General features: G+C 53.1%; 2 protein-coding genes across 4 annotated transcripts in view; both read right to left on the bottom strand.

The window, feature by feature from the left end:
* Positions 1 to 5784: 5784 nt before the first annotated feature.
* GPR84 (G protein-coupled receptor 84) lies at positions 5785 to 8214 on the bottom strand. Its single transcript, XM_004373937.2, has 2 exons — positions 7678 to 8214; positions 5785 to 7180 (listed from the first exon to the last, which is right to left on the bottom strand). Exon 2 carries the CDS (start codon positions 7170 to 7172, stop codon positions 5982 to 5984), a length of 1191 nt encoding a protein of 396 aa, XP_004373994.1. The 5' UTR covers positions 7173 to 7180; positions 7678 to 8214; the 3' UTR covers positions 5785 to 5981.
* A 2762-nt stretch (positions 8215 to 10976) lies between these two features.
* The window catches only part of ZNF385A (zinc finger protein 385A), a 21016-nt gene continuing 11326 nt past the window's right edge, over positions 10977 to 20666 (bottom strand). For 2 of the 3 annotated variants that reach the window (XM_004373933.2, XM_004373934.1), the window contains exons 3-8: positions 17488 to 17598; positions 15650 to 15812; positions 13480 to 13722; positions 12950 to 13119; positions 12443 to 12538; positions 10982 to 12296 (exon numbers count right to left, since the gene is read on the bottom strand). In XM_004373933.2, the coding sequence (XP_004373990.1) occupies positions 12066 to 12296; positions 12443 to 12538; positions 12950 to 13119; positions 13480 to 13722; positions 15650 to 15812; positions 17488 to 17598 (1014 nt within the window). In that variant the 3' untranslated portion in view covers positions 10982 to 12065. Of the gene's footprint in view, positions 12297 to 12442; positions 12539 to 12949; positions 13120 to 13479; positions 13723 to 15649; positions 15813 to 17487; positions 17599 to 20666 lie in introns of all 3 variants that reach the window. The other variant, XM_004373935.2, reaches the window with a different exon arrangement.

Genomic DNA, 20666 nt, shown 5'->3' with positions numbered 1-20666 from the left:
TTGTAGGTCCTGAAAGATGAGAGACAGTGTCACCTGGAAGCAAAGGAAGAAACGGAACGCCTCAAAGGTTATTAGCTCCAGGAGTTCAAGCACCAATTGTTTCCAGGACTAGGAAGTGGTTCAGGTTTAACATTGCAACAGATGAGCTTGAAAGGGACTTCCCTCTAATGTAGCCAAGGACTTCCCAAGAACAGGCCCTGATGGTATAGGGAGGAAGATAAGGGTGGTTACGGATCCTGGAAGATGGGAGATAGTCCCACCTAGAAGCAAAGGAAGAAATGGAATTGCCCAAGGAATTAACTAACTCCTGCCCCATTAAGAAGGCCTTCCTCTCTGAACACCCCAGCTCCCTCCTGAGAGGTGTGAGGGAGCAGCCAGGCCCTGCCTTTACAGTAAAATAGGCTATTGGCCTGAAATTGTCTCTACTCAGCAGACAGGGTGTGTGCTCAAGGAGAGGGAATATTATGATCCAGGAGTTTCCGAGAAATCAGACCATATATCTCTCAAGTGGACAGTTCCTGCAACTTCCCTAGCTGCCCTTGGAGGCCCACCAGCCCCTCCAGAATCCTAGTGTGTCACAGGCCTCCACAAACCCAATCCCAAAGGCTCCCACACCCCGTCCAACTCCTGGCACTCAACATCCTGCTTCCTGCCCTCTCCCTACTGTTCTGGGAGAAAGCTTCCTGGTTCCCTCCAAAAGAGAAGAGGGAAGAAGGAAGAGAAACAGGCAACTGGGAGCTTCTAGTCTACTAGGCTCTCCAGGCAATCCTAATAACCCATTCTGGCCTGAAGGCTGGTGAAGGAGAACTTAACGGTCTCCTCTCAAACTCTCCTGCATGCTGAAACCATTCCCTCAATTCCTAGTGGAAAGCTGAAAATCAGAAATTTTAGTGGGAAGGGGTCATGGATAAGAAGGAGAGATTGGGAGAGGACAAAAGGATTGGGAGGGGGCACTGGGTAATGAAGAAACAGGAAAAGGGAGAGAAGAGCATCTTTCTCCTTACTCCCTCCCCCCAGTTGAGGAGGCAGATTTACAGCTTTGGTCTGGGGAGGGGAGTGAGCATAAGGAAGACAGATCTGCAGTTCTGCCCTCTGAGTGTCTGGGTACTTAGCTTTAACTCCCCCATTAGCATCAATCCCCATCTTGCTGCCCATCCATCTTCTGACATCAGCTCCTTCCCCTCTCTGCAGCCCAGGCTTTCTGACCCTAAGTGGCTCTTAAAGGGCCAGTCTAGACCCTTCTCTCCCTCCCTCCTCCCACTCTAGGCAGCACAGTCTGGTGTGTGTGTGTGTGCACGCACGCATGCGTGCCATACGGACTGTGGCCATCCCTGCTGCCGAGGCCATAGTGGATGGAAGGCATGGTGGTAGTGGTAGGCGCTCTTCCCAGCTCTCTCTCTCTCTGCTCTCCTTAGACCTCCCTTATATCATGAATCCCCATCTTTGTTCATTACCTATTCAAGCCCAGAGCAAGCGCTCTGACTGGGCTGGGAGTCACAGACACATGGCTCCTGGTGCTGAGGGCTGGAGACAGTATGCTGGACTATGGGGCAGACCCCCCTCTTCCTTCCTCGTTTAATGGAAGCTCAGGGCAAGGGGTGTGAAAAACTACTGGCTGTTTTCAATTCTCAGCCAGCAGTGGAGGTGGACAAGTTGGGGGCCAAAACTCCTAGGAGAAGCCCTAAGCCCCACATTCCTAGCCTCCTCTCCCAGGGATCCAGGCTGTGGTCTGCGTAGGGTGGGGGATTTCAAATCTCCCTCTCCCTGTGCAGGGGTGGGTGGGGAGTGGGGGTGGTGACAGGCTAGAAAACTGCCTCTGAATTTCCTGGCTCTTCTCCCCTACCCCTTGGTAACTGAGCTTAGGCGAAACAGAGGGGAAGTGGCTTCTCCCCATTTCCCTCCATCTTCTGTAGAAACGCTGTAACTGTACTCTAGGGGCTCTAAGAATTCCAGGATGATTGCAAAGTTCCTTTCCCATCTGCCTTCAATCCTTTCTGCTGCAAAAGCTCTGCAGTCCTCTGAAGAACTCTCCAGGATAGTTGAACCCCTTTCCTGATATCTGAAACCCACTCCCCACCTCCCTCAAATGCTCCATTCTATGGCTCAAGATGAGAGGGAATGAGTGGGTGGGGGTCTTGGGAAAGTGGCCATGCAAAAAATAGGAGCCCCAGCTGTACCCCCCAATAGCCCCTTATTTATCACCTTCCAAACATCACTCCCAAAGAAGCATGAATATTCCTAATTCCTGAAGACCAACCCTGAACTCATAAATTTAACTGGAGAGGTAGGCAAGGGGGAGGAGTGAGGTGTATGGAATGGGGAGTCAATTGCAGCCTTGATATAGGAGAAAATCTCCTGGGGGAGGCGCCTGACTTGTCCCCATGCAGACGCCAATGGGTCTTCACAGAGAAGAGGAGGAGGAGTTGTTTCAATATTTCCTCTAGGGATTAGTCTTTTCTCACTGAACTTCCCCCACCCCCCCTAAACAAGCAAAAACCAGCCTTAGTTCTGATCTGTATCCTTCTCCCTCCCTCTTTTCTTGGCTATTACCTTCCAGTTCTCCTTTCCTTCTCATTCTTTTTCACCTTTCTATTGCGCCTTCTCTATGTCTTTGCTCCTCTAAGCCCCTTTTCAGAGCCGTTGTCTGAAGAGGAAATTTCCGTCTCTTATTCTGTCTGGATAGTGAGGTTTGGGGGAAAAAAAAAAAAGTTCCTCTCAGTACCCGAATCTCCCTGCTTCGGCCCATCTACCCCTTCAAATACACCCTTTTCTCTTCAGTTTCTCTCTTCTTTATTCCCCTCTTACTGCCCCCCTCCTTTCCTTCTCAAAGCTCTCTCTCTTCCTCAGTCTTCTTTCCTTCTCAGCCTTCCCCTTTCTTTCACCTCTTTTGCCCCGTTTCCCCCTCTCTCCAGTTCATTATCCTCTCTTCCTCTTCAGTCTGTCTCTGCGCTACTTCCCCCAACCTCTTAGACTTCTCCGCTCATATTTACCCCCTCAAACCCGCATCCTCTACTTCAGTCCTCCCCTACCCCCAAACACCCGATTTCCCAATCCCAGTGAATGAAACAGAAGGGAGAAGGGGGCTTGAGAAACAAGTAGAGGGAGAGCGATTCCTCGAGTAGAGGAAGAGAAAAGGGAGAAGTAAGAGGTAGCAAGGGGAAGGGCATCGTCACTCCCCAGTGGCGCCCCCTCCTCTCCGCAGCCACTGAGCCATAAATCTGAGCGAAGGCGGTTTGGCCAATGGCAGAGTGACTCGTAAATCGGTCTGTCAAGTTCAGCCAATGAGAGGTGGCGTTAAATCAAGTGCTGTCAGTGCTTAGCCAATGAAAGACCCTGGGCTGACCATAAATCTGCCTGTAAGAGACAGCAGAAGAGAGAGAGTGTGCGAGCGAGCGAGAGCTGCCCGGGCGGGGGACTGGAGCTTGGATGAGGGGGGAGGGTGGGGGGAGGGGGAGAAGGGAGAGAACGAGCTTAGGAGAAAAAAAGGCGATAACAGAGGTACAAGAGATGAAGACAGCCAACAGCAGAGACGGACAGATGGAGAGAGACAAAGAGAGGCCGTAAGAGATAGCGTCAGACAGTCAGCGATAGAGCTCTGGCGGGAGACTGACAGAGATAAAGAGACAAAGAGAGACAGACTGATTCACACTCATGAGCATACAGAGTTGCCAAACGCACACACTTCCCAAGACATGCGTGAGCCCCACACCATAAGGGACCTCGAGCATGGACACACTTGCACCATGGATGCCCGCAAGATACAGAGCCAAAGAGATAATATTGCTTTTCTTCCGTCTCTTCTTCTTCACTTCAGCCCTATCGAAAATAGGGGAGGGGTGGTTGTGTGGGGTGGAGGGCAAGAGAGGAAAGGGTTACTTTCTTGCTCATATCCTATCCTCCGTGGTCTTAAACTCCAGGGTTTCCTCCTGTGTCCCCCTGAGTCATTTTTTCCACCGACTGAAATTGTGAAGTCCTTCCTGAGGTCTAAACTCAATCCCTATTGCTGCTCATTTTTCCTTGCCAAAGCTTTTGAATTGCCTTCAGGAAATATGAAAAGTTAACCCTTTTACAATCCTTCAGAGAATTGTCAATTTTTGGAACCTTAGAAGGTCCAGGCTGTAAGGTCTTCTAGGGATCACCCGGTCACTTGGTTCTCATTTTAGAAAGGCAGCTGTCTTGTGGTGGTTACAGACGTGGACGGGCACTGAAGTCAGACTCTCTGCATTCAAATCAGCGTGGTACCAGTACCATTTACTAGCTATTTGACCTTGGACAAGTTACTTAACCTATTTGTTCTTTGATTTTCTTATTTGAAAGAAAGAGATTATAAAAGCTACATCATAGTGTTTTTGTGAGGATTACATGAAATAACATATTTACATAATTTAGAACAGCGTTGGGCACATGGCAAGAGTACAACTCCCTCTTTGTACAGATGATAAAAACCTGAGGTCCAAAGTGGTTCAGTGACCTGCTCAAGTTCACAGAGCTAATTTCAGAGAGACTTGTTGGGAACCCTGGTCTCTACCCTCCCAGGCTGATGTTCATCACTGGTCCTGCTGTTCACCCCACCTGTCTGGGTCTCTCCCTCAGTAATACGAACTTGACTCTGTTTAGGCTGCTGTCATTTTTGTGGGAGGACACCAGGAGCGCATGTTCTAGATAAGGAGACAGGATTCCTGGGCCCTGGGAGTGTGTTGGCTGTGAGGGTATTGATTTGTACACCGGGCTATGATTCTTTCTGCCCTTGTCTGGATCTCTCAGGATTCCACTTTGTTCTGTAAAACCATGGACTTGGGGTTGGGGAGGGAACAGTGTGCAGCCAGTGTTCATGTGAACATAACTGTCACACTCCACCCCCAATGCCGGCACTGTGCCTACCCTCCCTTTCTCGTCTCCACCTGCCACCCCCACCCTCCACCCCACATCAAGTAGACAATAAATATCTCATGAATAATAAATATCTCATTATTCACATTTCTTCCTAAGCTTTGGGGAAAAGGGAGAGTGCAAATGCCCCTGGGTCTCCACCTCTGCTGGTCAGGGGTCTCTGGACTGCTAGTCCTGCTGGCACCTTCAGTCTTCAGTTAGGAAGCCAGAGAGCAAACACGGAGAACCAGCGTCACCTAGTGGCTACAAGTGCTTTACGGATGCAAGTGCTCATGTACACGGGTGATAGGCTATTAGTCTTGCTAGAAGAAGGGAACATCGCTGGTATGGTCTCTCCCCAGCCCGGCACCTGAGTCCTCTTAACTGGAGTCTCTGCTCTTTTTTGCTTTCACAAGCTATGATGATAGGAGCAGGTCTCGGGGAAGTGAGGCCCTGGGCCCGGGTGAATCTGCTCTGACCAGTGTGAACCTACTAGGGTAGCTGGAACCCCTGTCTGCCATTGCCGCAGTTAAAGTCATGTCCATTTCCACTGAGTCCTCCTCCATGACCATTCCATTAGGTTAGGGCAAGGGTCGGGGGGCTGGACTACTGGAGTGGACATCAAAGCTGGATTACAAAACTTTTCAAACTGAATCAACCTGTCTGTGGGCATGGGGAATGCTGGCAGCAGTAGTTAAAGGGCCATTTCTGAGGAGTTAAAAAGGCCGGCTAATCCTCTGAAACCAACTCTTGTGTTTTATACCTGGAAACTCCTCAGCGGAAGGCTATGCCCCAGGCTAGCTGCTTCCTGCCTCTGCTCTGACAACCTCCCTCCCCCCAGTCCTCAACTATTAGATTCCAGCTCCAGACCAACCCTGGCCTATTTCTTTCTTTCCCAGACACCACATCTGAGCATTAAAAGCCAAGAATTAATTTATTAATAATGTTCTTTGGGCAGCCTAAGGCTGAAAGAATCATGGAGGGACCTGGCCTTTTTGAGGAGAAGGATAATCTGTGACGTCCACAAGTCTTACTTTCACCTACTCCCATGCCAGCTGGCCACTTTGGTTCCAGAAGAAATAGTCTTGGGTTCTGTGGCCGGAGGTATAGTCCTAACGGAGCCTGCAGAAACTCTGGGGCCCTCGTTGTAGGATGGAGCCGTATGCTTGGCGGAACTGGCGGTTCATGGCTGCGTAGAGCACAGGGTTGATGCACCCATTGAGCCAGGTGAGGTTAGCAGCAAGCATGTGGAGAACCCGGGGAGCTTGAACCCTGGCATCCAGGATGTTGAGTAGCAAGAAGGGGATGTAGCTCAGGGCAAAGCAGAGGAACACGGCAAAACACATCCGAGTCACCTTCCCAAACTCTGACGAGGAGTCTTGGGCTTTTTGGGCTCCTTTGGTTGGCCTGGCCTTGGCAGGTGCTTCTGGAGGACTTCCCTCTGCCATTTGCTTAGCCATCTTGCTCTTGCCCTCGTTTCCCACTTCGGATGAGTTCCCCTCCAGGGTCTGGGTGGTGGCAGCACTGACTGGCTCAGATGAAATCCCCTCACTGGGCCCTCCCGATGACAGGCCACTGTCCAGCTCCTGGAAACGACCGGGCATGGCTTCGTCTATCCCAGCCACATGGTTAGAACGGACACTTGCCTGGCGCAGCTTGTACTGGTCCAGTGCCTGTGCTGCTCGCTTCACCTGGCGGTGGATGAGGCAATAGAAAATGCCAACACTACTGAGCCCAAGCACAAAGTAGATGCCCATGAGGATGGTGGTGTAGGGCCGGCCTCGGATGCGGTCAAAGCTGCAGGTGCAGACTACAGGTACCAAGATATAGATATGCCAGAGTGGGGCGAAACTGGCCACGCCTACTACCCAGGTGCCCACCAGGGCCAGCACTACCCCCTTGGCACTGAATACTTGGGGAAAGAGCTTAGGATGGGCGATGAGGAGGAAACGTCCCAGTGCAATGAGGCAGAGGGTGAGGATGGAGACAGAGTTGGAAGCAAAGAGGAGGAGCCCAAAGACCCTGCAAAAGTTGGCACCGGTGCGCCAGTGCAGGTGGAGGTAGGTGTCCACTGAGAAGGGCTGGAGCAAGGTGCAGTAAAGCAGATCAGCCAGTGTGAGGTTGGCGATGAGTAAGTTGAAGCGGGTACGGAGCTTGGGCTGGATGGCCAAGGCCAGCAGTGTGAGCACATTGCCCAAGGTGCCTGTCACAGCCACCACTATCCCCCAGCTAACCGCAACATAACGATAGCCCAGCACAGACTCATGGTAGCAGGAGAAGTTGGCATCAGAGGTGTTCCACATGATGGAGGCTGAAGAGGCATGGGTGGAAGAGGAAGAGAGTCAGAACTTGGACTTGAATTTGTCTCTTGAATAGCCCTGGGCCCCTGGACACGGGAACTGCTCCTAGAGATCACCTTAACTCATCAGCCTCCATAGCTGTTCCCCTTTATCCCAAGATCCCTCTCCCTCTCCTTGGGCTCTCTTAGTCCTTTCCCATTATCAGTGATTTCCCCAAATTTTTATCTGAATATCTCTTAATCTCTGTGCCCTTTTTGCCCCCACAAAGCCCAAGCCCCTTCAATATCCTTCCAGAGGCTCTCAGTAACCCTAGTGCCCTCCCACCTTTCTAATTTCTTCCTCACCCCCAGAGACCACCCAGAAGTCCCCTTTCTATATTCAGAATGCCACCATAGTCCCCCTGCCCCTTACCACTACATACACATACAGACCTCAATTTTTTTCCTTTTGTTACCACCTGACAGATGAGGAGAGAAAGCAAAGATACATTCACCACAAAAATACACACCTGAGTGTCTCAGCCTTCAATTCTCTCTCCACTGGAAAAAGTAGTCCAACTTATACAAACAGCACCTCTTTCTGGAGGGTACTCAGGCTTCAAGCAGATGGTAACCTCCTCTTACATCTCCTGTTATACTAGACTGAAGAATGAGAAACTCTCCAGTTACCCAACCCTAGCCACTTCCTTCCTCACCTCTGGTCCTGCTAGTTTTGTTTTGGCTAGTGAAATTTGGACTTCTCTGTTGAAATTCCCCGGCACCTCACCCCAGAGCCTTCTTACTCCTCCCTTTATCCTTCCTGAGACCAAGTCTGGTTTCCTTCCCCTGTTTGCAAGGCAGGACACCTATTTGTTCATTGACTAGAATTGTCATTAAGACAGAGCACCAAGACATCTGAGGCACTCTTAAGGGACAAAGGGACAAGGCCAAGTTCTAGAAGCAACTCTAGGCAAAAGCCTTGGACTTGTTTGGGGGAAACATTGCCTTCTCTCTCTCCAGGGCTCAGAGATAGTTCAAGTCGGAAGGTCCCATGGGCCACCCTAGCATGTCTGAGAAAAGGAGTTTTATAAAGAAAGGTGGGAAATGAAACATCCAGGATTCAGGCTTCTCTCCTCACAGAGGTTCAGGCTCCTATTCAGTCATCCATTCATCCACTCAACAAATATGTACTGAGTACCTACTAAGCACCAGACTCTGAGCTTGACATTGGGGATGCAAGGAGGTATGACACACAGGCTTGCACATAGTCTAGCAGGGAAGACAGATATGTAAATACAGAAATGCATAATTGAGTCTCTAAAGCAGAGATTGACAAACTTTGGTCTATGGGCCTGCCATATCTGGCCTGCCATCTGTTTTTATGTGGCCCATGAGCTAAGTTTTTTTATTTTATTTTATTTTTAAATGGGTATATAGGTGCTTAATATCCTCAATTTGGCCTCTTGGCCAGCACAGCCTAAAATATTTACTATCTGGTCCTTTAAGAAAAAGTTTGCTGACCCTCCCTCTAAAGTATAGCAGGGGCTTAGAGAAAAGAGGGGTCCGGGTGGTACAGTGGTTAAGAGCTCAGCTACTAACCAAAAGGTCAGCAGTTCAAATCCACCAGCTGCTTGACTTGATGGCAAAGGGTTTTTTTTTTTGTTTGTTTGTTTGTTTGTTTTTTTAGGGAAAAGAAGCTGTGAGCTACTAAGAAGGAGGTCAGGAGAGGGTTCTTGGAGAGATGCCTGAGCTGGGTTTTGAATGAACGAGAGTTTTTCTTTTTTCATTGAGATAATCAGGAGAGGGACATTCTAGACAGCTGGAATAGCATACATACAGGCACAAAGGTTTGGTAAAGTTGGTATCTTGAGGAACTGCATTTAGTTTGGTAAAGGTGGCACAAAGGGTATGAGGTAGGGAGCAACAGAGATCCTGAGAGGTGAGCAGAGGCAGAATTGAGGAGGGCCTGTGTGTCATGCTAAGGAGCTGGGATTTTATCCTGAAGGCGATGGGGAGATTTGCACTCAAATAGCTGTGAGTAGGGAGTGAAGGCATGCAGCAGGTCAGAAGTGAGAAAGACCAGTAAAGAGGCACCAGTTCAGACAAGAGATATGGAGGGACCGAGTTAGGTGAGGTCCAAGACTAGCTTCATGGGCGTGCCACCCGTGAAGCCACACAGGCTCCTGCACTTAGAAGGGTCTGGTGCTTGGTTTAATGCTCTGCTGTCATTGTCTTGAAATTCTCATACTTTTTAAACAAGGGGCCCTGCATTCTCATTTTGCACTGCGTCTGCAAATTATGTAGCCAGTCCTGGTTACGGCAATGGTTGTGGGAATGGAAAACAATGATTAGGATCCATAGGTTGTTAAGAGGTCAAATAGGACTTATTTAGTGATTTATTGGATGAAGGGTTAGGAAAAGGGAGGAACTAGGATGACTCCCAATTTTCCAGGTGGATGGTATTGCTCGTAATCAGGGAATGTGGGAGGAGGAGCAGGCTTAGGGAAAGGGGTAAATAGTGAATTTAGTTTTATACCAACAAGTTTGAGGCACCTGTGGGGTCATGCTAGTACCCCAGTCCCATTAACCCCAATATCTTCCAGTCCCTATCCCTCTCTCCATGTGTGACCCCACCTACTCTCCTGTAGGGTCACTCTTGCTTCTCATCCTTCTGGATCTGTAGTCCCTGATTTGTTTGGAGCTATATCGAGCTGAAAAAAATTACCAAGCTCCTTTTTTGGGTTCCTTTTCTGAACGTACAGTAAACCCCCACCCCCATCCTCACAATTGGCAAACCCAAGAGGCCCCCATTCCCCTCTCCTTCCTCTTTAACAGTAGCCATTCCACTTTCCCTCCCCCTTTCTTCTGCAAGACTGGGAAGTGGGTACAGAGGGGGAAGTGAGCAAAGATGATACTAGTCAGGAGGACCCCACAGAGACGCCGAGTTCTGGTCTGGGCTTTTTCGGCTGAACTTCCTGGCAATCAGTAGGGCTGGGGGAGGGCGTCACAGGGTTACTGATGGCTCTTGGTAGTGTGTGGTGGAACTGAATTCTGAAGATAAAGAGGAGACCCCTTCTGCCACACAGTTGGCCAGAGGCAGCTGAGCAAAGTGTGCTCCCCTGTCCCATACACCATTTAGGGGGTCCGATGAGCAGTTATAGATGTCTGTAAATGGCACTGTCAGTTCTTTAATCTTGTAGTACATATGAGGGCTCAGTGATCTTTAAACTTTCCACCCAAACCTGCTTATTTTGCATATGAGGAAACAGGTCCAGAAAGGGCAAAGGGCTGATCAAGGTCATTATTTCTATGGGTGTGAGCAGAGCCTAGAGCTCAGATTCCCAGTCCTCGTCCCCATTTCCTCCCGTGCCTTGCATCTCTCAGAGGTGAGTTTCCCACCAGAGGCACAAAAGTCTGGATTCTTTTCTTTGTCTGAGACTGGGTCTAGCTCTGTCTCCCTAGAATCGCGAGATACACCACCGGAGCGTGTTGGTCTAGGGGAGACTCTGTTTCCGTGTCTTTGGCGCCGCCTAGTGGAGTTGCGGCATATTCTCAACTGCCGCCGCCGCAATCCGAGACACTGACTCCAAAGGATTCCCGGGGTCCGCGTCTACACCTGAGCTGGGAGGGAGTTGGCGTGGATGCGTTGGGATACCCCTGCTCGCTTTGCACAACCCTGGTGGTATCTTGCTTCTTCTCACCCACGTTTTCCCGCCCCCCTCCTCCTTCCAGCCGCCTGTGTACGGGTCACTCTCACCATACAGATTGATCCCCGGATCGATCGAATGGCTCCCAAAACAGCAGAAAAAGACCGAGAGTATGAGTCTGCGGGGCGGAGGGCAGAACGAATCCAGACTTTATTGTCAGGGAGAGAGAAAAGGGGAGGACAGAGGGCTGGGGCTGCTACATTGTCAAGCAGAAAGGGGTGATGGGGAGGCGAAGACCCTCTCAGGGTCGGCTGCTGGAAGGGCTGCCGATACGGAAATCACAGAGAGGGGGGTCATGCCCCTGCCCGAGTTGTGCAGTGGAGCTGTCTGGTGGGTGGGGACGGCCATGAGGTCTAGGAGCTGGGCTGGGGGAGGCTACAGACTTGGCGAATCCCGCAGAAAGGGGAGGGACGGGGGCGAGGCTTCTATTGCTTTTTGCTCACAGTTTTGCGGAAGGCGAGGCGGGGGTGGGCTTGGACTGGACACCCCTTGCCCCCCTCGGTACCCCTTGGGCGATGGGTGCTGGTGAAAAGAATGGAACCCGGACTAGGGAGGAAGAAGGCGAGGGAAAGGTGTATGGGGACATCTCCTTGGTCCCACCAAGTGCCAGAGATGCCCCCAAGTGCTGCCCCTGCGATGGGCCGGGCTAGACCTGGGGCTAGGGCATGGTGCGGGGCGGGCACAGTGAGGTCGCAGGCGGTAAAACCAAAGTGCTTATGAGGGACCCAGGATCCCCCCTGCTCCCCTCCCCCTGCGGAGGACGGGGGTGTTCACGGAAGCGCTTCAGTTTGGGGGTAGGGGGCCGGAGTTCCAGAGTCTGCTTATTGCCAAGAAAATCCATTTCCGCCCCCTGGACCCCGACCATGGCTTGTGAACCCCGTTTTGTGCTAGGTTTGAGGGGGAAGGGCTGGATGGACATGGCTTTTGGGAGGGGGGTGTCTCCAAGGGGGCTCGAGGGTGAGACGGCCCCCCCCTTTTCTAGGGGAGAGGGAAGGGCAGGGGGCGGGGTTCCCTGAGATCTGGGGTGTCCCCCCCTTCTGAAGTCCCCCTCCCCCACCGCCCCTCCCCATTCCTGGAACCCCGTACCTGGGGTGGGGGGGAAGGAGAGAGATCATTCAAGGAGTGCCAGGAGGAGGGGCGGGCTGGGAGCCCGGAGGCCTGGGTCCCGGCTGGAGGCAGGGAGTAGAATGGGAGGGGGATCAGGGTTGAGGTCAGTAGGGGGAGAAGAGGATGGGTCCGTGCGCAGTTCGGATGGGCCCGGGGGCCGGGTGGAGCAGGGGGTGCGTGATCGGCGGTCCCTGGAGAAGAGGTGCGGCTGGGGCTGGACGCAGGGACAGTGGGGAGCCTGCTGCCGCCGCCATCACTGCAGCCACCGCTAGAGGGCTGGGGAGCAAACCGCCGGCCAGGGACTTGGGCAGCTCCTTGGAGAAAGTCAGCGTGCCCTGCAGGGGGGCGGAGGAGGGAGAAGAGAGAGAAAGAGAAATCGTCCGGCGATCCTCCAAACCCCACCTTCCCCGGACGTGGTCCCGGTCCCCTCCTCCCCTCCCTGGTCCTCCCATGGCCGAATTCCCCAGCAACCAGGTCTCACCGCCAGCTCCCCGGCGCCTCTAGGCTTCTTATGACGGCTCAGTAGCGGGTTGGGCTTCCCGGCCACGCCATCTCGGTGCCGCCGGCTGGAGATGTGCTGCGGGGGTAAGTGGGTGCGGGGGTGAATAAGCCACTGGAAAAGGAGCAACCGCAAGAAGGCAGGACCACAGCAATGATAACCACGCCTGCAAGCACTGGGCCCCACCCCCGCCCCCTTCGTCAACACCTCCCGCCCGCCCCACCCCCAAATCCTTTGCCCTCGAGTAGATTTCGACTCACAGCGACCCTATGGGACAGAGTAGAACTGCCCCATAGGGTTTCCAAGAATCCGCTGGTGGATCCGAACTGCTGACCTTTTGGTTAGCAGCCATAGCTCTTAACCACTGCGACACTAGGGCCACTGCCCCCAGAAGTCCCTGAAAAATGGCCCCCACCCAAGCTTCCTGCTGTCCCTCACCCTTTAGAGGGTGGAGCTCCCTATATGCGCTGGGAAGGGCCTTGAACTCGCCTGTTTCAGCTGGACCTCCGAGTTGACCTTGACATTGCAGATCTCACAGTGGAAGGTTCGGTCCTGGGCTGGGGCCTCTGGTTCCCCGGGGGTGGGGGGCCCCAGGCGAGGATAAGCTTTGATAGGGCCCAGCCCACTTCGTGCCTCCAGAATTGTCTTGTGTTTAGTACCTGGAGCCCACAGACAGTAGGAGGTAAGGGGTGGAGGAAGAATTCTCCAGGTCTACTAAGCCTCCAATACCCACATTCCCCATTACAATGTAGGGGGTTGGGATCAAGTGAGGGGGCTTTCCAAACCCCTTGGGACCCTCTCAAACACAAGGCCAGTCAAGGGACAGTTAGGTAAAAGAGGTAAGTGGAGGGGGAGCTGAGAAAGTAAGAGCCTAAGGAATGGGGAAAATGACTGGAGAAGAAAACAGGCTGGTAGGTTTTACAGGATCCAGGGATGTTGGAAGCCAGGGGAGGTAGGATGTAGGAGGAAGAGGTTGGCTGAGGACAGGAGGGTATGAGTGGGCACAGGGGAACCCATACCTTTGTTATGAGCCTCAAGCTGGGACAGGGAGTTCACAGCCACCTTGCACAGAGCACAGTAGAGCAGCCGCTTGGCCTTCTCCTCTTCTTCCTTGCTACCCCCAGGCAGGGAAGCTGGGGCTGGGGTCCCCCCTTCACCCTTGGTTGCACCCTGACCATTCTCAGGAATGCTGGGAGGGGGTGGGGAGCCAGGCTGTTTTTCTGGGGATCCTGGGGCTGGACCCATTCCATTCTCCATGGAAACTGTTATTGGGGGAGAAACATGGGGTCACCCCAGATAGCTTTTGGAGGAGAAGGCTCTTCATGTAGAAGAGAGCCACCCCCATTTCCTGGAGGGCAAGGGCCCAGGAATCCACACCCTGTGACAACATTCATGTTCTCATGCCCTGGGTCAGAGCCATATGTGGTCCAGCTGCTGCAGGCTGGGTGTGAAACTCCAATGCCTGGCTCATACTCCATGAGCTGGGAATGGCTCAGGGGTCCAGCCCCACAGGCCTCCCCTTCAGGGCGAAGTTGGCAGCCAGCCCAGCCAGGGGGAGAGGCATGGAATAAGGATTCACCCTTCAATGTCTTGCCAGCCAGGCTGGGCTTCCTGCCCAGCCAGCCCCCTCCCAGAGTCCTGCCCAGCCCCAAGGGGGGCCCGCCAAAGAGCCCTAGGAAGAGGCAGTGTGAGGAGAGGCCAGGAGAGACAGACACAGACATGGCAAAAGGGAAACAGAAATAGCAGAACCAGCGAGGAAGGAACAGGGATGCAGTCTGCTCTATAATTCATGGCTCGATTAAAGATGCACAGGCCCCAGGCCTCAGTGCTGGGTTCTGGCCTCTGAACAGGGGAAATTCTAGCGCTCCCGTTCTCGCTCCAACAGACGATCCAGTTTCCGGGTCATGGGGAGGCTGGCAGTGGGGGTGGGGAGCTGGGGGGAGGAGGGGACTCCTGACCCCTATAGGTATTCATTTACTTGACTGTCTTGTGATCTTTCCCCTTATTTCTCTTACTTCTCTTATTTCTTATTTCTCTGATAGCCTCCACCTCGATCCTAATCTGGACAGCACACCTTTCCTCAGGACAGGACTTCATGGCTTATGAGAGCAGGGCAGATATTGCTATCTCCTCAGAGAGATACTGTAGGAACTCACTGAGGTAACATGCAGAAAGCACCTAGAACTGTGCTATTCAATAAACGTCAGCCATCACCATCATTCTCATCATCGTCACTCCCCATTTTACAGAGATGTTAATGAGCTTAACCCAAGATGATCAGGCTAAGAAGCAGCCAGACCACAATCAGAACTCAGCTACAGCCCTATCTGAGTGTCCCTGAGGGCAGTTCCAAGTGTGTGTTATAAGAGTGTGTGTGTCTGTGTGCGGGGCAGGGGGTCTGACTCCTAAGCTGGTGGTGCGGAGGCTTGTTTCTCATTTTACTTAGGGTGGGGCAGGAAGGACAGGCAAGGATAAGGAGGAAAATAGGGATGTTGGATCTCTCTGGAGTTGACCATGACCCATCTGCTGTGGTAATCCAAGGATGGGGAGGTGGCTCATATCTTCCTATCTCAATATTCCTTCTGCCTAGTTTCTTGGCTAAGAGGATGGTTGAAGATGACCACCAGCCATCAGGGAGAAAGAATCTCAGAGCTGCTTTTGGTAAACCTGGAAAAGACCACCAAGGTCTTAAAGTCTCATCCCCTTACTTCCCAGAAGAGAAAACTCTAGCGTAGAAAAGTCAAAAGATCTACCCAAGATCATCCAGGGAGTCCCTGAGTTTCCTGGTCTTTCTGTCTTCCCTGAGGGAAGACCCAGTGGGGCAGGCATTCATTTATCCTGACGCCTTTGCCAGAAACTCTCCCCAAGATGAAGGGGCCTCTCCCTGGATTTGATGGTTCCCCTTTTCTTGGGGAGATTTGCCAGATGGCCTCACCCTAGCCCCTCTCTGAGTCACTGGGCTGTGGGGAGGACAGACAGTCGAAACTCTGTTGAGATGAGCTGGGGCGGGGGCAGCGGTGACAGGATGGAAATTTTACGTCACTGTGCTTGGCACCAGGACTCACCTTGGGTGGGGGTGGAGTAGGGACTGAGAAAGAGAGATGGGAACAGAGGGAAGTTCTGGGATACGAAGAAGGAACAGAGAAGACAGGGATCAGCTGAAGAATGTGGGGGAGGAGTCAGACACACCTGGATGGGGTGCTACGCCATCTCCATTTGGGGGACTGATGCCTGGGGGAGCTGGGTCTCCAGGTTCCCGGACGCTAGGCTCCCTGCTTCGGGTCTTGGCAGCCTCAATGCCTTTGACTCGTCGGGCATGGCGATTACCCTTGTAGTGCGCCTCAGCCTGGCTCTTCAGGGATGGAGGAAGAAAATGGAATCTGAAATCACCTTTCATCTGAACCTTCTCCCCACAGAGCTCCCTCCCACCTTCAGGCCCAACCCAGGGGTGGTCTCAGCAGGCTGCAGTAAATCTCTCCCTATACCAGTGAGATGTAAAGCCCCATGTCAAGGAACCCTGGTTATTCCTGGGGCTAAGATCAGCCTCTCAAGCTTGAGTTGCAAGGAACCTGGGTCTGTCCCCACCTAGCCCAGGCCCTACCCCACCACTACACCCAGGGCCTGGATGCTGACTCAGGACCCCCACCCAGTCCTGGGGTAACGGAGGGGAACCCTATCCCTTTGGCAGAATCCTAAACTGGGAGGGGCCTAGCAATCCAGTCAGCCAGCATTCTCTTGGACCCTAGGCTTCATATGCCTGTGTCCCCTGTCCCTAGGATCCAGCCTTTGCTGCTTCCACCCTCAGACTGGGAGTCCCAGGAGCTCCAATGCCTGGGCTGTACCATGACTACTCCCTCCTGGGTCTCATTTTCCCTGAAGCCTCTGTGGACACCCTGGAAGACCCTGGCCTCAAGCCCAGCTCTAGAGACAGAGACAGCAGCAGAGACAGCTGTCAAAACAGAGCTGCTTGGTGGGGGAGGGAAAGGGAACACAAAAAGAGGGGAGGGCTATTTGCTATTGCCCCCCTCCAGGACACCTCCAGACTTCTACCCTCCACTAGCTGGGAGAGGGAATGCCTGGGGTCTGAGCTAAAGGAGTGGCCTGATGCTGGGTGGACCCTGGCTCCACCTCTCCCCCTCCTCTACCCTCATGTGCACCCCCTGCTAAGAATATACAATCCTGGAGCCCCAAGGTCACCCAGACAGGGAAAAGCAGGAAAAGAAGACTGACAGCCCATGGGTGGGGCGGTGGTGTACAGAGCCCAGCAGCACTGCGGGGAGGGAGTGCAGACTGGGTAGAGAAACAGAACATGCTTTATTTCCCCCTACTCAGCAGAATGAGGCTCTGCTGTTTTTCTTCAAAAGCTCTCAGAGCATGTACCCTCCCACAAAGCCCCTTTTAGACCCACACAGAAGTCCCAATGGAGCCTCAAAAGGAGGAAATCTGTGAGGTCAGACACCTGGGTTCTGGGTTTTGGGTGGCTTCTCCCCATGGGGAGAGTCCCATAGGAGAGGAGTAGGAACCAGGCCTTGTGTGTGATTTAGAAGGAGTAGAGATGGGGTGGAGAGAGGAGGAAGCCAGAAGATTAAAGGGAAGTGGGTGGGTCAAGAGAGGAGTTTAGCAGAGACCAAGGAGGCCACAGGCTCTGTAAGGGAGCCAAAGACCTAACTCAGCCCTGGGCCCCAAGGACCAGTGAGTGGGCCATAGGCCACACTCCCACCCAGACACTAATGGCCACCTCTGTTCCAAGAAGCTCTGAGCCAGGGATGCCCCAGCCCCTAAGGAAGGAAGGGGGTCAACCTGACAGGACCTGGTCTATTTCACGTAAAAATATACAGCAATCTCCTCCCCTCTCAACTGCTTCTACCAGCTTCTGCCCCTCCTCTAGTAGCCCCATTCCCTACTCTTTCCCTAATATCCCCTTAAACCCCTGCCCCTAACCCAGAGCTCCTAGCCTCTGCCCTCCCACAAGGTCCTCTGGCTGTCCCTGCCCCACCCTTGGGTGGGTGAGCAGCTGGGCCTCTTACCTGAGAATTGAAGCGGATCTGACAGACATTACAGGAAATGATGGGCCGCTTGGTCTTGAGTAAGGGTCCCCCAAAAGTGTGGGACAGCACAGCCTTCTGCACAGGGTCCATCTGTGGAGGCAGGCTGGGGTGAGCCAGGAACCCCAGCCCGGACACATGTCCATCATTCCCCCACTGGCAGCAGCTGGATTGAGCCAAGGTCCTCGGACCTGCTACCCATCCCTCAATATGTCTAAGGGCTCTGAGCCTCAGTCCCTCGATTCTTTCCCAGCCCAGTCTTCACAGCACTGAAAGGGACCTGATGGATCAACTGTCCCAATGCTCTCATTTTACAGAGACTAGAAGTGGTTTGTCCAAGATCACACTGTGAGTTAACAGAAGAGCTGGGACTTGAACCTGGGATTCCTGACTTGGTCTACCATATCACGAAAATCCAACTCTGTCACCCTGACCTATCTCCTATAGCTAGGCTGATCCACCAGGAGCCTACTGACATGAAGTCCCAAAGCACCCCCAGATCCTAGGGCATCCTGCTGAGAGACTCTTTGAACCCTCTTGGCCCCTACTCTGGGGCAAGACTGTAGCCTAAGCCTCTGGTCCCAGGAGATAGATGTTCCCAGCTTCCCATCTCTGGGCCCTACATCTCCCTAACACATTTCCTGGACCTGTTTAAGGCAGCAGTTTCTAAAGGGAGTAAACTAACTCATGAGAGAGTAGATGGCTCTGTGGAACAATAGGGAATAAGTGGAGGACCTAAACAGCTAGGCTGGCCTGAGGCAGCCCAGGGAGCTGAACCCTCTCTGATCAACAGGGCTTTTGGGGCAGGGCTGTTGGGATGGGTGGGATTAGGAGCCATCTCTGCCCCCACCCTAAGTCAACAGATGTCTTTGCAGTCTCCTGCCACGAGTTCATATGGGGAGGGGAGAGAATGGGAGTTTCTCTGAGGCCTTCTGCTATCAGGGGATGAAGCCATGGTGGGCCTAAAGGCATGAAAACTGCCTTCCTGAACAGTCCTCCTCCCTTCTGGTCCCTAGGGGGGCCAGGGAGAGGCAAGACTGGAATGTAGCTGAGGCAGGAGGACTGGGTGATGGTTGAGACCTCTCTTGAGGGCTGAAATTAGTGCTGAAGCCTTATCTTCCTGATGGAGGGATCAAGTAAAAAATAGTTGCTCGGCACCTAAGGGTCCTTAGCTCCTCAGCTGAGGCCCTCCCTATGCTCAGGTCTTCAGGGTTCCCAGTGAGACACAGGTGAGAGACAGGAACGTGCAGTGGGGTGTGGTGGGGGTGCGGAGAAGGTGGTTAGCATCTGGGAAGCCCAGACATTCTGGCTCTCTTCTGTTTTTCCCGTCTCACGGGGTGGTTGGGGTTAATGTAAGGAAAGGGGCTTTAGTATCCCTGTGAAATGGTGAAGGCGGTGGCCTTCACCCTCTCTGCTCCATCTTGGTAGTGGTAGAGGCAGGAGACATGACTGAGTTCAGATGACTGGCCTGATGACAAGGGCCTGACCTTGTCTGGAAGCAGCCCCTCTCCGTGGCTCACTTTTCGACTCCCGTCAGCTTCCCAGAAGCCCGCCTTGAATCTAAGGAAAAGTCAAACAGGGGAAGTATGGGTGTGTCTGTGTATGTGTGTGTGTCTAGGCAGGCTGTGATCAATCTGTGTACAGGTAGAGTGTGAACGAGTGTCATGTTCTGTGTGTACACCATTCACGTATCAACATTTCTGTGTCAGGGGCTGAATGGTCAGTGTGCCATCTTCAGCTGTGTGTTTATCTGTGTGAATGTATGATGTGCTTGGCAGAAAGACAGACCAAGTTGGAGACAAGCTTTAATCAGGAAGGGGAGAGAGACTGCTGCTCTTAGCCCCTAGTCTCCAGACCTCAGTCTTCCCTATTCAGAGGACCCCCCCGCCCCCGGCCCCAAGTTTTGCCCCAGGGTTCTCCTAGCTCCTGGACTTCCTCACAGGCTGACTGGGGGCTGGGAATGCAGCCCAAACTGAAACCCAATCTGGGCCAGGAAACCTAAGTCAGGTGGAAACAGTAGGGAGAGAGGAGTGGGATTGAGAGGGGAGAGCAGAGGTCCCTATTTCTGTCAGTGCCCCATCTTGTGACCTCAACCTCCTTCCCTCAGGGCTGAGGACCCAGTGCCCTGAGGATGGCTTTTGGGTTAACCATTCCAACATCCATCCTCTGAAAATGGTCCCTGCTGCTTGGGTCCTTCCTCCAGGATGAGAGCCTTCTTTCTTGCACACCCCTTCCCCAGTTTAAGTCTATAAACACCAACTAGAGGTGGGGTCAGGGAAGGGGACAGCAACCATGTCACACAGGTCCTTCTCATCCTCTCCTCCTGGACCTGAGGAGACACCAGGCTGAAAGTGAGGGCTCCTAGGTCCAATCCCTGCGCAGGTGGAATGTGAGCCACTGAAGTGCAGTTCCAGGCCAAGGTCAGGAGGCCCCGGTGACCTAGATGACGGCTCCCTGGGGAGTGGTGGCATCTCCCTGAGCCCATCCTACTCCACAGCCCCTTTCCTGGGATGTTAGCCTAGACACTGTCTGGGAAGGTCCACAAAACAGTCCCCTCCCACCTGCCCTCCAACAACAAAGATGAAGGGGAATCGCTCCCTGAAGCTGGGGCAAAATGAATCAGGAAGGGCAAGGGGTGGGGGTGGGGGGGAACCAGACCAGGAGCACGAGGGGGGAGCTATGATTATATTTCCTTTATCTCATGGAACCGACTGCCGCTTGTTTGACCACCCTGCTTTCCCATCCCCCAAAATAAAGGCAAAAAGGCAAGGGGTGGAATCTCAGGGATGGGAAGACCTGAGGGACAGGATGATTGAGACAGAAAAGGCAGGGAGGCAGGGGATGTCTAAAGAGCAGGTGGAAGCTGGTGGGGGAGGGATGGTGGAAAGAGGAGAGAGGCTGAGACTGGGTCAGGGATGGATATGAGGGATCCGAGCGGCGTGGTAATTTGAGGGGAGGTGTAGGACCTGGTGGGAAGCCTAACGATTTGGGGGACTCCAGAGATCTGGGAGGCAGAAGCCGGCGTATCCAGTATGGTGACAGCAGTCTGGGGGCATCAGCGGGTGTCCAGAGATTGGATGGGGCCGCGACGGCTGTGGGGGATGGGCCAGATAACCAGAGGACTGGGCGAAGGAAGAGGTAGCCAGCCCGGCAGGGGCGGG

This window comes from Trichechus manatus, unplaced genomic scaffold (genome assembly GCF_000243295.1).
Source record: "Trichechus manatus latirostris isolate Lorelei unplaced genomic scaffold, TriManLat1.0 scaffold00027, whole genome shotgun sequence".
In the NCBI taxonomy this organism is placed as follows: Eukaryota; Metazoa; Chordata; class Mammalia; order Sirenia; family Trichechidae; genus Trichechus; species Trichechus manatus.
This window is presented reverse-complemented; position numbering and strand designations above follow the sequence as displayed.

Bases quoted from the DNA above. Each gene is read 5' to 3' on its own strand.
- GPR84 (XM_004373937.2), bottom strand. From the start codon at position 7,172: ATGTGGAACACCTCTGATGCCAACTTCTCCTGCTACCATGAGTCTGTG.